The 17,635-nt window shown below is 37.0% G+C and overlaps 1 protein-coding gene across 1 annotated transcript in view; it reads right to left on the reverse strand.

Moving 5' to 3' along the window:
- Positions 1 to 484: 484 nt before the first annotated feature.
- zc3h3 (zinc finger CCCH-type containing 3) overlaps positions 485 to 17,635 on the reverse strand; it is a 100,459-nt gene continuing 83,308 nt past the window's right edge. The window contains exons 10-13 of the mRNA XM_061976072.2: positions 6,502 to 6,650; positions 6,238 to 6,398; positions 1,335 to 1,413; positions 485 to 1,259 (exon numbers count right to left, since the gene is read on the reverse strand). Of these exons, the coding sequence (XP_061832056.1) occupies positions 1,340 to 1,413; positions 6,238 to 6,398; positions 6,502 to 6,650 (384 nt within the window). The 3' untranslated portion in view covers positions 485 to 1,259; positions 1,335 to 1,339. The remainder of the gene's footprint in view (positions 1,260 to 1,334; positions 1,414 to 6,237; positions 6,399 to 6,501; positions 6,651 to 17,635) is intronic.

The raw sequence follows: 17,635 nt of genomic DNA on the forward strand, positions 1-17,635 counted from the left end.
AGCCATTATCGGACATCTCTACTGCAGACATCTCAAAATTATGAAAGGAAAGCGGATGCACATCGTCTCCATTTTCAACTTCATGGCAAGGTTTGTGAATACTAATGATGTTTCTTACATTTTTTATATATTAGCAAATATTTCAAATCAAACCTTTTTTTTTATGTCGTCATGGAGTGTTGTGTCTATAACTCTGTGTCGTAAATAAATGTCTAAGGGTGTGTCAAAAATGTGCAAAAGGTGAAGCGCACAGTAATTTACCATAAATTGATTAACGTGGACCCTGACTTAAACAAGTTGAAAAATGTATTGGGGTGTTACCATTTAGTGGTCAATTGTACGGAATATGTACTGTACTGTGCAATATACTAATAAACGTTTCAATCAATCAATCAAATTCAGTAAAAGCACTGAGACACAAAAAAACAAATACAAAGCTAAAATGATAGACTAATTACTGAAAAAACCTAAAAGACGACAGTGGTTCTAGTCAACAAGGCACTTTTATTTGAAAACTCAGAATTGTAATACAAAAGCTTAAACAGCAACGAGGAGAAAGTCAATTAAATAAAACCACACAATAAAACAGCAAGTAATATATAGATTGCTTGACAGGTAAAATATAGCTTAACAAGTGCTTTTCTGTTTCTACATCTTTAATTATCTACACCCCATCAAGCGGGCATCTTCATGAGCAACCAAAGAGAGGTCAGAGCCTACAACACTCCCGCTATCAGCGTCATTATCAAGTCTTTTACGCTCATGTTTCTCGCCACGAAAGGAACGCACGCCGCTGCTGCTGTCATCACCTTTCCACACAAAGTCACATCGTGTGATCTCCGACAGCAGATTAGTTTAAGGTGCAAATGTGCGCCAAGGGAGTTTTTTCAGAAACGTGAGGGCAGAAGACTTCCGAGGAGGTGCAGTGGCTTAGCAAAAAAATTAAGTTAAGCTACCTTCTGTTATGTTTTAAAATTTAAGCAACACATTTAACACAGTGAGCAAGCAGCAAAAACTCTGCAAAATATGTTCCAGAAATGTTTTTTCAAGGAGGAGGTATCGTTCTTTGAGGGGATGCTCACGTGCCAACTTTTTAATAACCCGCCGTCCGGCATCCTTGGCTGTATTTCTATGTGTTCGGAAACCCTGCTATACGGACACAAAAGAACGGCTTAAAAACTTACGTACTGCTTCTTCACGGGTCAGAATGTGTACAAACTACACCTTGTACGATTGCAATACTCATTTCAGTCAAAAACCTGAGGGAAAATGACATGTGGTAAACGGTAACTGACAGTTAAAACAAAGTCATAGAAGGAAAAGAGTCAAATTACCATCATCATTGGTGTTCTCCTCCACTGCTGCTGCTTTTTGTGCTCCTCAAAACCAGAGGTTTGATCTTCAGTTTTTTGTCTGTGTAAGGAGGACATGAACGTGAAAGTGCAGAGTATTTGTCAAAGCTAAATGACAGAGTGAAAGTGATCTAGTGTTGACTGGCAAAACATCTTGTGTGGAGAAGTCGGTGCTGAGAGGAGGGAAGCCGCACGGCTAATCCTCATCAGTCAAGTCTGTCAACGGAGATCTCAGCTGTGCGGCCGTCCAACTCACAATCTAAAATCCTCTGACTCGCACAAAACCCCTTGTTTACCAGCAGTTACTGTGTCAAGACTTGATATTTGTTGTGTACATACTGTATAGACCAGTGTTTTTCAACCACATTAGTGTGCCGTGAGATACAGTCTGGTGTGCCGTGGGAGATCTAATTTCACCTATTTGGGTTAAAAATATTTTTTGCAAACCAGTAATTATAGTCTGCAAATTATATGTTGTTGTTGAGTGTCGGGACTGTCTAGAGCTCGGCAGAGTAACCGTGTAATACTCTTCCATATCAGTAGGTGGCAGCCGGTAGCTAATTGCTTCGTAGATGTCGTAAATAGCGGGAGGCAGCGTGCAGGTAAAAAGGTGTCTAATGCTTAAACCAAAAATAAACAAAAGGTGAGTGCCCCTAAGAAAAGGCATTGAAGCTATGCAGAACGAAACTAAGACTGAACTGGCTACAAAGTAAACAAAAACAGAATGCTGGACGACAGCAAAGACTTACTGTGGAGCAAAGACGGCGTCCACAAAGTACATCCGAACATGACATGACAATCAACAATGTCCCCACAAAGGAGGATAAAAACAACTTAAATATTCTTGATTGCTAAAACAAAGTAGATGCGGGAAATATCGCTCAAAGGAAGACATGAAACTGCTACAGGAAAATACCAAAAAAGAGAAAAAGCCACCTAAATAGGAGCGCAAGACAAGAACTAAAACACTACACACAAAAAAACAGTAAAAAAAATCAAAATAAGTCACGGCGTGATGTGACAGGTGGTGACAGTACACCTACTTTGAAACAAGAGCTATATTGATGCATGCTTGGTTATGGTTTAAAGTCATATCCAACGACTTTTTGCTGTCAACGGAGTTTAGTTTTTTAATGATTTCTGCTTGTGGTGTGCCTCCAAATTTTTTCAATGCAAAAAATGTGCCTTGGCTCAAAAAAGGTTGAAAAACACTGGTATAGACAAAGATACACTGTTTGGTAACTTTCCATTTAACACACAAAAACCTGCAATAATCATCGAAATTACTTAAAACTAGCAATACGCTGGCACATCAGCCACTGGTCAGTATCGACCAATTTCTGTAAACAAGTACGTAATCAGCTAATGCCAATTCACGTCTTTAAATGCCGATCCTAAAACCTCACAATAATTACTGAAATTACTTAAAACTAGCGATGCACCGATTGATCGGCCAGTGACCAGTATCGGCCGATTTCCGTAAACAAGTACGCGATCGGCTAATGCCAATTAACGCCTTTCAATGCTGATCATAAAACCCAACAATAATCACTGAAATTACTTAAAACCAGCGATGCTCACGTCAATCAGCCACCTATCAGTATTGACTAATTTCCATAAATGAGTACATGATCGCCTAATGACGATTAACGCCATTCAATGCAAATCATTGAACCCAACAATAATCACTGAAATTAATTAAAACTAGCAAAGCCCCGGTCCGTAAGCCACTGATCAGTATTGGCCAATTTCCGTAAACAAGTACGTAATCGGCTAATGCCAATTACCGCCTTTAAATGCAGATCATACAACCCCACAATAGATGAACCGGTTCATTGGCCTGTGATCAGTATCGGCCGATTTCCGTAAAGAAATACGTGATCGGCTAATGCTAATTAACGCCTTTTAATGCCGATCATAAAACCCCACAATAATCACTGAAATTACTTAAAACTCGCGAAGCCCAGGTCAATCGGCCACCTATCAGTATTGGCCAATTTCCATAAATGAGTACATGATCGCCTAATGCCGATTAAAGCCTTTCAATGCAAATCATTAATCAACAATAATCACTGAAATTAATTCAAACTTGCAAAGCCCAGGTCCATAAGCCACTGATCAGTGTCGGACAATTTCCGTAAACAAGTACATAATCGGCTAATGCCAATTAACGCCGTAAAAATGCTGATCATAAAACCCAACAATAGATGAACCGGTTGATCGGCCAGTGATCAGTATCGGCCGATTTCCGTAAACAAATACGTGATCGGCTAATGCCAATTAACACCTTTCAATGCCGATCATAAAACCCCACAATAATCAAAGAAAAATTACTTAAAACTAGCGAAGCCCAGGTCAATCGGCCACCTATCAGTATTGACCAATTTCCATAAATGAGTACATGATCGCCTAATGCCGATTAACGCCTTTCAATGCAAATCATTAAACCCAACAATAATCATTGAAATGAATTAAAACTAGCAAAGCCCCAGGCCATAAGCCACTGATTAGTATCGGTCAATTTCCGTAAACAAGTACGTAATAGGCTAATGCCAATTAACGCCTTTAAATGCCGATCATAAAACCCCACAATAGATGATCCGGTTGATTGGCCAGTGATCAGTATCGGCTGATTTCCGTAAACAAATACATGATCGGCTAATGCTAATTAACGCCTTATAATGGCAATCATAAAACACCACAATAATCACTGAAATGACTTGAAACTAACCATGTGCCACTCAATCGGCCACCAATCAGTATCGGCCGATACGTGGACAAGTACGTAATCAGCCAATGACGGTTAATGCCTTTCAATGCCAATCAAAATTACTTGAAAGTAAGGATGCCACTCTTCTCCTCTATTACGGTAAATAAACTATATTTATTACAAGTAACATTATCACTGGCGGACGAGGCTAAACAAGGTTAAACATGTTGCACGCCGAGTAAGCGCAAGCAGAAGCAGACAAGAAGGCATGCTAATCGCTAAATTAGCCGCTAGGATAGCTTGAAACAACACAAAAAACAAGTGGTTAGTAAACTCAAATAGACGTCTAGATTGAACAGAATTACAGAAGAAAGTGAGTACCGTATTTTTCGGACTATAAGTCACAGTTTTTTTCATAGTTTGGCTGGGCTCCAGTGTGACTTACCGGTATATATGTTTTTTTCCTTTTTTATTATGCATTTTCGGCAGGTGCGACTTATACTCCGGTGCGACTTATACTCGGAAAAATACGGTAGATAACAGGAAATTAACAAGTAGATTAAAAAGAGTTAGAGACGACGATAATATAACAGTGTTGAGTACCTGCGCAGGGTAAAGACATAATGAGTATGTGATTGATATTAGACTGATTAGATCTATATTTTTGTTTTTACAGAAAACATTTTTGTTGTTTCTGTTAATGTTCACCAATTCAAGACACTGCAGGACTTAGAGGGCAAAAACCAAACAATTTTGACAATTAGTACATTGCAGTGTCTGCTTTTGTTTAGTGTTTGTGTACTATTGACTTTATAGTGTATCCAACAAAAACACATAAAATAGTTAAAATAGTGTATTGGTTATAAAGATTTTTTGAAGTCTTAATTTTGATTAAAATTTGCTGTATCGGTATCGGTACACTGCAAAAACTGAAATCTAAGTAAGATTAAATATCTCGAATAAGGGTGATATTTGCTTATTTTCTGTCTAATAAGATAATTCTTCTCACTAAGCAGAATTTATGTTAGAGTCTTTTACTTGTTTTAAGTGTTTTGGTCCTAAATTATCTCAGTAAGATATTACAGCTTGTTGCTGAGATTTTATGACCTATATTGAGTAAAACATGCTTGAAACTAGAAAATCAACTGATGCAAAGCTGTGTCATCAACACTCATGAGTATAAAACTACTTTTTTAAAGTAATAATTTCTTATTTCAAGCATAAAAAAAAAAAAAGACTTTGACACAATTTGTCTCATAATTAAAACAGATGACAGCCAAATGGACTTTGCGGTTAAATTTTCAATGAAACAATAGAAAATACGTACCGGTACTCATATAGTAGTACAGTTTGCACAGTACAGTAAACTGACAGTTAATATTTAAACATTTAACATGTAACATTTCTAACTATTTTGAACAGAAATAGTTCATGCACATTCAGGTAAATTATTCAAAATTACAATTAAAAAAAATGTGGCCGGGGGCCGGGCTGTATATATGCGCACTAATTGACTGAAAGAGCACGCACTTGGCGCGATGATGTCATGTTATCAATGGGAAAATGCATTTTTAGACCATATGATTTGCCTGAGCGGCTAGGAGACCCCGAGAGTAACAAGCGGTTGCCTTGTTGCCTTTCCATTAAGAACAATAAACTAGTTTTTAGTATAAGTTTGCTGGTTTCAAGAAATGTACCGTAATGCCGAGCGCATATCATTATGTCAAGATAATGGCACTAGCATTTACTTCATTTAAGAATATTTTTCAACATATTGAGCAAAAAGGTCTCTTTTTTTTTCTTCTATCAAGAAAAGTGCACTTGTTATTAGTGAGAATATACTTATTTTAAGGTATTTTGGGGTTCATTGAGGTTAGCTAATTTTACTTGTTTTGGAAAGTCTTGACAAGCCAAATGTTCTTGTTCTATTGGCAGATAATTTTGCTTAGTTCAAGTAAAATACCCCTACTTTTTGTATTTTTTTTTCTTATTTTAGAACACTGACTTTTTGCAGTGTACAAGCTGATCTCACCTAAGGATGTCTTGGGTATACTACAGGGCATGACGTGTGGCTAAATTAAGTGACATCCGTATTACAGTTTACAACACTGAATCAGGAAAGGATTCAGGATCCAGAATTCGAACAGTGTTTGCAGTGTTGGTTGGTTTTATTACCTTTAACCTGTGAGGTCTTGGCTTGTAGTGTGTCCGGTGTGTCCGGCTCCTCTGGAGAACTTGAGAGGGAGATAAAAGATGGCAGTGCCAGCAAACTTGAAGCAGATGTTCCTGGTGTTTCCTGAGAGCCTTGTGGAAGAACAACCTCAGACAAGCAGGGGCTGGCCAAATTAAACATTAGTTGCACAACGTTTCATTAGTGACACTGAAACAGTACAAAAAAAAATATTCCTAATTATTCAACCAGGAAGATTCACTTCTGACCTTTTGGGGAGTTGCCTGATACGAGGTCTCACGGGAGTGGAAGCAGTCCGTTTGGTACGTTGGCGGTGTTGCAATTTGCAGCGGGCTCCTTGAGGGCAGGAACCGGTCTTACTGAAGTCAGGACACAACAGTGTGTGTTTCTTCTTACACTGGGAAATTAGATGTTACAAAAGTTTCAGCATGTAGCGCACCATGAGCAAGAACGTGACTGATACAGACTATGTGCATTAACCTCTTATACCCTGGGTCTTGTTGCTAGGAAACACACAGCTTACTTTACTACATTAGGAGAGTATCTCTTTCATGAAGGGTTGTTCAAAATATCTCTGCATGAGTAAGGATTCTGCAGGAGTCAGGGCATCTTCGAGGTAAAATAAGGTCCACCAAAGGATGACTGGGGTCGACATGACAGCTGCCCATGGGAAGCCCAAACGCTCCGTTACGTATATTAGAGAATACGTAATACACATGACTAAGCCTGTGAGATAAAGTTTCTTTCCAGACCAACATAACCAAAGTACCAAGTAGATTTCGACATTCTTATTGAAGTAAATGTAATGTGTGGTTGGGTAATGTATCAGGGGTGGTGTTCGGGTCTGTGGGACCCGTTTTCATTTTTTATTAAAAGAAAAATGATACAATTAATTAATTTTTCAAACTGAGACTCACTGACTTTGGCTCATTTTCTGTGAAGAACATATATCAGAATACATATTTAATGACCACACACCATACACGCCCCTATACATTTCCATTACATATAAGATGCCCGGGGCTAATAGAAGTGTGGAAATTGATGTTCTGTGTACCACACACACACACACACAGCAGGCCTAGACAGGAGGAGGGCAGAGTGTAGGTACACAGAACATCAGAGGGTCAAATGTGCGAGAAAATGAGAGCAGACAGTGTTGACAAACAATGTTGCAACCTTGAAACACAAAAGAAGAATCCCTGTGGGATGCAGAAACTGGCAGAGAAATTTTCCGTGCAACATTCATATTGTTGTTACTCAGCCAGCGTTTGTGGGTCTGATGGACCCGTTGCATTTTGTGGCTTTTAATGCCTCACAATCAAACACTTTTATGTTAAAATACTGAACAGATGTTTATTGGGATAAGGTAAACATCTGTTCAGTATTTTAACATGAAAGTGTTTGATTGTGAGGCATTAAAAGCCACAAAATGCAACGGGTCCATCATAAAATACTGAACAGATGTTTATTGGGATAAGGTAAACATCTGTTCAGTAATTTAACATAAAAGTGTTTGATTGTGAGGCATTAAAAGCCACAAAATGCAACGGGTCATTCAGACCCACAAACGCTGGCTGAGTAACAACAATATGAATGTTGCACGGAAAATTTATCTGCCAGTTTCTGCATCCCACAGGGATTCTTCTTTTGTGTTTCAAGGTTGCAACATCGTTTGTCAACATTGTCTGCTCTCATTTTCTCGCACATTTGACCCTATGATGTTCTGTGTACCTACACTCTGTCCTCCTCCTGTCTAGGCCTGCTGTGTGTGTGTGTGTGTGTGTGTGTGTGTGTGTGTGTGTGTGTGTGTGTGTGTGTGTGTGTGTGTGTGTGTGCATTAAAAGCCACAAAATGCAACGGGTCCATCAGACCCACAAACGCTGGCTGAGTAACAACAATATGAACACTACACAAGGGTTAATCATCATCATTGGATGATTTGTTATCATTGACAGAAGTAACATCTGAATTGTGTTTGAATGCTCTGTAGAAAAACGACACACCTAATTTTGAAAGCCTTTTTTAAATACTCTCTTCAAATATCACATAAGGTCACTCTATACTTAACGTGTGTAACCTGTGTAGAAAAATCTGAGTTAAAACCACTTCTTGTGTTTGGCAAATATTTAGGAATATTTAAAAAGGTCTCAAAAGATCAAAATATATTTATTTTAGTTTGTTTGTGCAGTCGTCTCTCGCTGTATTGCTCTTCAATTATCACTAGATCGCAGATTTTTTTTAAAAACAACACTTTTTTTAAAAACATGTCTTCGTGTACAGTATGTATTATATTTATTACAGCGCATTATTTGTCCTATTTTCAATTATGTTGTGGCTATGTTAGCGCTATCCTTAGCGTGACATTCTCAAGTTGACCAAGTGTTGGCATAACAACTTTTTGATGGACTTCATCAACTCCCGTCGTCTGTAACATCTCAACATTGGTGAGACTTTGACGAGAGCGATTTCAAAATATAACAGTGGAACGTAACATCAAAGTCAGCACAGCACTTTAGGCGAACAAGACCGCTATAAACTACTGTAAACTTCTGGATCCTGAATCCTTTCTTGATTCAGTGTTGTAAACTGTAATACGGATGTCATTTAATTTAGCCAAGCTAAAAAAAGAATTAAAAAATCAGCTGCTATAAGCAAGCTGTCCGGCCAAAGTCGAGATGAACTCTTGATGCATTTCATCTTCGACAACACAGAATGACAACATCATAGCTAAGGATCGTAGTTGCGACTGTCAAGTTAACCAAGTTTTTGCAGGACAACTAACGCCGGTGGTTTCAGGACATGAAGCCCAGTTCTAACTTAAAGGAATTACCCAGGAGGTGACAAGTACTTCCACGTAGAGGCTGTGTTTTAGTGGCCGGGTGACAGCCATAGCAATGGTTTGGAGGATCCTTCGGGTTAGTGATGTGCAGATTGATACTGAAATATCGATACCGCCGATACCAGATCTTTACACTTAATATCGATCCTAAAATCAAACTATCGATACGGTTGATACTTTGGTTCAGGGGTGTCCAAACTTTTTCCACCAAGGGCTGCATACTGAAAAGTCAAAAGTATGTTGGGGCTATACTCCCTCTATCAATCTATTTTCTATCGCTTGTCCCTTTGATATTTTTGTATTTAAAAAAAAATGCTAAAAAAAGTTATTGTGTCAACTATGAATTATAGGAGACTAAGTGTATTATTAATTATTTAGAACATTTCAGCTTTTTCTCATTACCGTATTTTTCGGAGTATAAGTCGCACCGGAGTATAAGTCGCACCTGCCGAAAATGCATAATAAAGAAGGAAAAAAACATATATAAATCACACTGGAGCCTGGCCAAACTATGAAAAAAACTGTGACTTATAGTCCGAAAAATACGGTATATATACATATACATACATACATACATACATACATATATATATATATATATATATATATATATATATATATATACATACATACATACATACATACATACATACATATACATACATACATACATACATACATACATACATATATATATATATATATATATATATATATATATATATATATATATATATATATACATATATATATATACATATACATACATACATACATATATGTTTTTTCCCATGTAAAGATAGAAAAAATAATACGATTGTTTAAATACAGAACCTCTGGTTGTACGAAAATAATAATGTTCAGTTACACATTTAACGGTGTTGATCATGGTTGTTTTTTAAGTTAGTATTTTAATTTTTTTTAAATAACTGACTAAACTTTGTTTATATTTTAAGTAAATTTGATTGTTATTTTCATTCTCATATTTTAGATAAAACTTTTTCCACCAAGGGCCGCTTAATGAAAAGTCAGGTATGGGGGATATTGTTTCATTTTTTTATTACAAAAAAATTACTAATTAGTATAAACAAATACATATTTAAAGACAAAATATTGTGTGACTAAGTAATTTATTATTAATTATTAGTTTTAACATTTCAGCTTTTTCTCATTACATTCTGTTTTTTTTGCAAATTTTGTTCTTTTATTTTTAATGTTGTTTTAAGATAGGTATTATTTGAAAATACACAACTTTGAAAATTTTAGCAGACATGTGAGGTATATTTGCACAAAGTATCGGCACCACCGATACAAGTCTGAATTTTACTTGGTATCGAATTGGGAAAAAAAAATCAGTGGTATTGCACATCACAAACGGTGAGTACTCTAATCATTCAAAGCTACAATATTGGTTGAAACAATTGTAAGAAGACTATATGGGTGTTATTTCATGTTTACAAGGCTATATTATGCTAAAAAAAATAAAAAATAAAAAAAAACATATTTAGAGGGTCGTAAACTGTTATGCTCCAACTATGAAAATATTTGAGGTATTATTAAAAGTCCTACTTTGCGGAAATGTGTTTACCACGGTGATGTCCAGTACCAATTAACCACCATAAACGAGGGACGAATGTATTGGCCTCTCTTCATCAACTCTCATGACACTAGATATAAAGAATAATTCATTAAACAACCCCAAAGAGCTTTGCGTACACTGTACTGAATAATTCTATTTTCAAGTCATTAGTTTGTATTAAAAACTGTAAGGAGGCAGACAGAGTAGTTATTTAGAAGTTGTCCCAAAAATATGGACAAAAGCAAAAATGTACATATTTTACATTTATTTCAAAATTAAATAGGTAAAACAAATGTTCTTTTAATCATTATTTCATGTACAAACCCCGTTTCCATATGAGTTGGGAAATTGTGTTAGATGTAAATATAAACGGAATACAATGATTTGCAAATCCTTTTCAACCCATATTCAATTGAATGCACTACAAGGACAAGATATTTGATGTTCAAACTCAAAAACTTTTTTTTTTGCAAATAATAATTAACTTAGAATTTCATGGCTGCAACACGTGCCAAAGTAGTTGGGAAAGGGCATGTTCACCACTGTGTTACATCACCTTTTCTTTTAACAACACTCAATAAACGATTGGGAACTGAGGAAACTAATTGTTGAAGCTTTGAAAGTGGAATTCTTTCCCATTCTTGTTTTATGTAGAGCTTCAGTCGTTCAACAGTCCGGGGTCTCCGCTGTCGTATGTTACGCTTCATAATGCGCCACACATTTTCGATGGGAGACAGGTCTGGACTGCAGGCGGACCAGGAAAGTAATCACACTCTTTTTTTACAAAGCCACGCTGTTGTAACACGTGCTGAATGTGGCTTGGCATTGTCTTGCTGAAATAAGCAGGGGCGTCCATGAAAAAGACGGCGCTTAGATGGCAGCATATGTTGTTCCAAAACCCATATGTACCTTTCAGCATTAATGGTGCCTTCACAGATGTGTAAGTTACCCATGCCTTGGGCACTAATGCACCCCCATACCATCACAGATGCTGGCTTTTGAACTTTGCGTAGATAACAGTCTGGATGGTTCGCTTTCCCTTTGGTGCGGATGACACGATGTCGAATATTTCCAAAAACAATTTGAAATGTGGACTCGTCAGACCACAGAACACTTTTCCACTTTGCATGAGTCCATCTTAGATGTTCTCGGGCCCAGAGAAGCCGGCGGCATTTCTGGATGTTGTTGATGAATGGCTTTCGCTTTGCATAGTAGAGCTTTAACTTGTATTTAGTGACAGTGGTTTTCTGAAGTGTTCCTGAGCCCATGTGGTGATATCCTTTAGAGATTGATGTTGGTTTTTGATACAGTGCCGTCTGAGGGATCGAAGGTCACGGTCATTCAATGTTGGTTTCCGGCCATGCCGTTTACGTGGAGTGATTTCTCCAGATTCTCTGAACCTTTTGATGATATTATGGTGAATGTTGTCTGTCTATCTGTGTTGGCCCTGCGATGAGGTAGCGACTTGTCCAGGGTGTACCCCGCCTTCCGCCCGATTGTAGCTGAGATAGGCTCCAGCGCCCCCCGCGACCCCAAAAGGGAATAAGCGGTAGAAAATGGATGGATGGATGGATGTTGAAATCCCTAAATTTCTTGCAATTGCACTTTGAGAAACGTTGTTCTTAAACTGTTTGACTATTTGCTCACGCAGTTGTGGACAAAGGGGTGTACCTCGTCCCATCCTTTCTTGTGAAAGACCGCGCATTTTTTGGGAAGCTGTTTTTATACCCAATCATGGCACCCACCTGTTCCCAATTAGCCTTCACACCTGTGGGATGTTCCAAATAAGTGTTTGATGAGCATTCCTCAACTTTATCAGTATTTATTGCCACCTTTCCCAACTTCTTTGTCACGTGTTGCTGGCATCAAATTCTAAAGTTAATGATTATTTGCAAAAAAAAAAAAGTTTATCAGTTTGAACATCAAATATGTTGTCTTTGTAGCATATTCAACTGAATATGGGTTGAAAATTATTTGCAAATCATTGTATTCCGTTTATATTTACATCTAACACAATTTCCCAACTCATATGGAAACGGGGTTTATATATGTTATTTTCATGTATCAACGTATTCCTAATCAAATACAACTTTTTTGTAAGGTATATTAAATGTGTACTGTATATTCTATGTCGAGAGTTTTAGGGTAGGGACCCCCTGAAGTTTTATGATTCCAGGTTAAAGTCCATCATTGTCACCGCCAGATCTAACATAACAGTTAAACATGTTATCTCAAAGAAGTGAAAGTGTCTTGTTTTTCATGCTTCTTCCACTATGTCAATTCAGACTATTAAAAGCTTCTTTTCTCCTTGGCATGAGTGTGTAAGTTGAGCAAGTGGTTAAGTCTGCAGAGCATTGTGCACGAGATGGCAAGCTTTCACATGCATGTTTGCAAGCCAGAGTGCATGACAGTGTAATACGGGTGTAAATTGGAAGCTTCATTCTCTGCGAGACCTGATCCCTCCCACCTGTCAGAGCAGCTAATTATATTCCCTTGGAGGAGAAGGCTGCAAAGAGTGTGTTCCTGTGTGCGGACAGGCCAGTAGTGTGGCACTGGGAAGGAGAATAGTCCAGGAATAGAGTGAATAGAATGTTGGGGTGTCGGTGGGGGTTAATCTTGAGATTGATTTTCCAGGAACTCTGAAGAGTCTTGCTCCTCTCTCCCTGAAAGCCAGCAGCATGACACTCGCCACAAGATCATTTCTGATTGGCTGACGATGATGCCCGGTATCAACTCACTGTCAAAGCTTTCTCTGTAAGGCTTTATATGGCTGCCTCATTCACCGAACACCTTCTCCAACAAAGCAGTTCGGACCAGTGCGGTAACTGTACATGTATTCGTATTTGGAATATTTCGATACGAAACATTTGGTCAGGAACAGAGGCGAAACTAATTTACCACACAGTATACTTTAACCTTTGTGCAAGTTTAAGATTGACTATACAAACTTACTCCTAGGATCCAAAAGGGACCCTATCATAAAAGTGTCACTGTAATTGAGAAATACTTATTTTTTGCTTAAAATATTGACAACTTCATATGTATGTATTATATAAAATGTATATTATTTTTATGTTTGAAGGTCTTTTGCCAAAAATGTAAATTAATAAATTATATTGGAAAAATGCAATATATTCAATCATTCTAAAAATTAAGTTGCACAGTGGAATATTTGAGGTTGAGTAATTCAAGCCGAATAGGTCAATAATTCATGGCAACATTGAATACAGTAGACAAACATATTTTTATAGTGCCTACTGAGCAAGAATGAATAAACACTAGTCTTTTATATATACTGTATCTGCCATGTTATGTGTAACTGTCCAAGATCGTTGTCATTTAATGGCAGCTTAAGTAATTTACACTCATCAAAGCTCAGAGAATTATGCATCATGGTTTTCTGTTCCATACCTGGTGGTTAAAGGGTGCAATTACACCAAAATAATATTTTCTTGTTTTTCAATATGCAAGAATGAGATTCATTTGGTTTCATGGAGAAAAAGAAATGGCAGAATTGGTCTGCTAGAAAATAGCAGTTGTAATGGCAGTCAATAGGGCCGAAAGAGATCCTAAGAGAGAGTGTGTATACATTATGTTAATATCCTATTTTAACAACTTTGTGATCAAAACACAATGGAATAAAAAAAATATGTAAAAAAAAAACCTTCAAACTGAACAATATATCACATAAAGAACACATGTAAAGCCTGTATTGGGCCTTGGGGTTGCACTAGGTGGTTAAGGGGTTCAATTACCCCAAAATTATATTTTCTTGTTTTTCAATCTGCAAGAATGAGATTCATTTGGTTTTCATGGAAAAAAAAGAAATTACAGAATTACAGTCTGCTAAAAAAATAGCAGTCAATAGGGCTGAAAGATATCCTAAGAGAGAGTGTGTATACATTATGTTAATATCCTATTCTAACAACTTTGTGATCAAAACACAATGAAATAAAAAAAAATAGGGAAAAAAAACCTTCAAACTGAACAATATATCACATAAGGAACACATGTAAAGCCTGTATTGGGCCTTGGGGTCGCACTAGGTGGTTAAGGGGTGCAATTACACCAAAATAATATTTTCTTGTTTTTCAATCTGCAAAAATGAGATTTATTTGGTTTTCATGGGGAAAAAAATGACAGAATTACTGTCTGCTAAAAAATAATAGCAGTTGTAATCGCAGTCAATAGGGCAAAGAGAGATCTAAGAGAGAGTGTATACACATACTTGCCAACCCTCCCGGATTTTCCGGGAGACTCCCGAAATTCAGCGCCTCTCCCGTAAACCTCCCGGGACAAATTTTCTCCCGAAAATCTCCCGAAATTCAGGCGGAGCTGGAGGCCACGCCCCCTCCAGTTCCATGCGGACCTGAGTCCGCTTTCCCACAATATAAAGAACGTCTACAGTAAAGCAGTCTGTCTGCCATAAACAGCAATGTTGTGACACTCTTAAACAGGACAATACTGCCATCTAGTGCATTTGATGAAAGCACTTTTGTGCGTGCCACACAGCAATGCATAATCAGAGAGGGTGTTCAGCATGGTTAGAAAGATAGTGACAGAGAATAGAACAAGGATGGACAATTCAACCCTTAACTCAACAATGAGTAGATGAGTGTTATGTGTGTGTATATGTGTAAATAAATGAACACTGAAATTCAAGTATTTCTTTTATTTATATATTTATTTATTTATATATATATATATATATATATATATATATATATATATATATATATATATATATATATATATATATATATATATATATAGCTAGAATTCACTGAAAGTCAATTATTTCTTATATATATATATCCATCCATCCATTTACTACCGCTTATTCCCTTCGGGGTCGCGGGGATATATATATATATATATATATATATATATATGAAATACTTGACTTGGTGAATTCTAGCTGTAAATATACTCCTCCCCTCTTAACCACGCCCCCAACCACGCCCCCGCCCCAACCACGCCCCCCGCACTCACCCCCCGAAATTGGAGGTCTCAAGGTTGGCAAGTATGTGTATACATTATGTTAATATCCTATTCTAACAACTTTGTGATCAAAACACAATGGAATAAAAAAAAAAAAAGGGAAAAAAAAACCTCAAACTGAACTATATATCACATAAGGAACACATGTAAAGCCCGTATTGGGCCTTGGGGTCGCACTAGGTGGTTAAGGGGTATAATTACCCCAAAATAATATTTTCTTGTTTTTCAATCTGCAAGAATGAGATTCATTTGGTTTTCATGGAAAAAAAAAAGAAATGACAGAATTACAGTCTGCTAAAAAATAGCAGTTGTAATGGCAGTCAATAGGGCCGAAAGAGATCCTAAGCGAGAGTGTGTATACATTATGGTAATATCCTATTCTAACAACTTTGTGATCAAAACTCAATGGAATTTAAAGAAAAATGGAAAAAAAAACCTTCAAACTGAACAATATATCACATAAGGAACACATGTAAAGCCCGTATTGGGTCCTGGGGTCGCACAAGGATTAAGTCTACTTGCTAAACGAATACTGTCCAGCCTTTGGATAGCGGGAGTCATGGCTCACAATAGTGCCATGGAAAATGCAAAGCTCAAAAACCCTTGTCTGTGGTTAAAGTCTTCTGTTTGGGAACACTTGAAAGATGTAAATAAAGGCATGCAGATACGATGAAAGCAGCGTGCCGTCATTGGGAACAGTACGACAAGCTGGAACAATGAATACTGTACTTTAACCAAACTTTATTAAAATCAAAACTATTATTTACACGCTTCAATCAGTAGCTTTTTACTTCCCTAAAAAAAACAAAAAACCCTGGGGTGTCCAAAGAGTTTCAGTTGTTTGCAGTTAATATTTTATTGGCCTTCTGCATACTGTAAAAATAAAATTAATTCATTATTAATGAGATGTATTATTAGTAGGGCTGTCAAACAATGCAAGTATTTAATCTTGCTTAATCACATTTTGTCCTAGGTTAATTCGTAATTATCCACGATTAATCTCAAATAGAAGTTTTTGCTTCATGCAATTGTTTGTTTCATTGAAACACTTTTAAACAGAGTTTAAAAACAAACCTATTACAAATGACAGTTTGGATGTGGATGCCGATGGCTTTGGTCTTGTCGGCCGAGGCGACGGGTCTTGTGGAGCGAGCCTTGCTATTCATGTGAGCTTTTCTTTGTCCAATTTGGTCACACACGCCGCACTCACGTTAACTGCGCGTCATAAAAAAATAGTGCTGTTAAAAGGAAATTAGTGTCAACTCTTTATTCGCGTTAACTTTGACATCCCTAATTATTAGATATTACACTAATTTACTTTGTGGACTGTTAGTTGCTCTGTGTCCCGAGAAAGACGTTTTGCTTGATAGCGCCCATTTTTTTAACCAATGGTGCTTAAATGTTACACGCGCGCACACTCGTGCTTGTCCGTTTCCTAAACGGTGATTAAGCTCATATCATTAAATATATTTATGGGGAAAAACTTTGGTGTTTATTAATAGCACCACTATGTGGTGTATATGTCAGAAATATGATAGGGTAGGAACCAAAGGAAGGGTTTAATAGTTTCCATGGTTTTTCACCCTTTCTGTGAAGCACTTCAGAAATTAAGAAGAGTTACACTGCAAAAACTGAAATCTAAGTAAGATTAAATATCTCAAATAAGGGTGATAATTCTTCTCACTAAGCAGATTTTATGTTAGTGTTTTACTTGTTTTAAGTGTTTTGGTCCTAAATGATCTCAGTAAGATATTACAGCTTGTTGCTGAGATTTGATGACCTATATTGAGTAAAACATGCTTGAAACTAGAATATCAACTGTTGCAAAGCTGTGTCATCAACACTCACAAGTATAAAACTACTTTTTTAAAGTAATCATTTCTTATTTCAAGCATGAAATAAAAAAATCATGACTTTGACACAATTGTGTCTCATAATTAAAACAGATGACAGCCAAATT

This window comes from Nerophis lumbriciformis, linkage group LG14 (assembly GCF_033978685.3).
Source record: "Nerophis lumbriciformis linkage group LG14, RoL_Nlum_v2.1, whole genome shotgun sequence".
Taxonomy (NCBI): Eukaryota; Metazoa; Chordata; class Actinopteri; order Syngnathiformes; family Syngnathidae; genus Nerophis; species Nerophis lumbriciformis.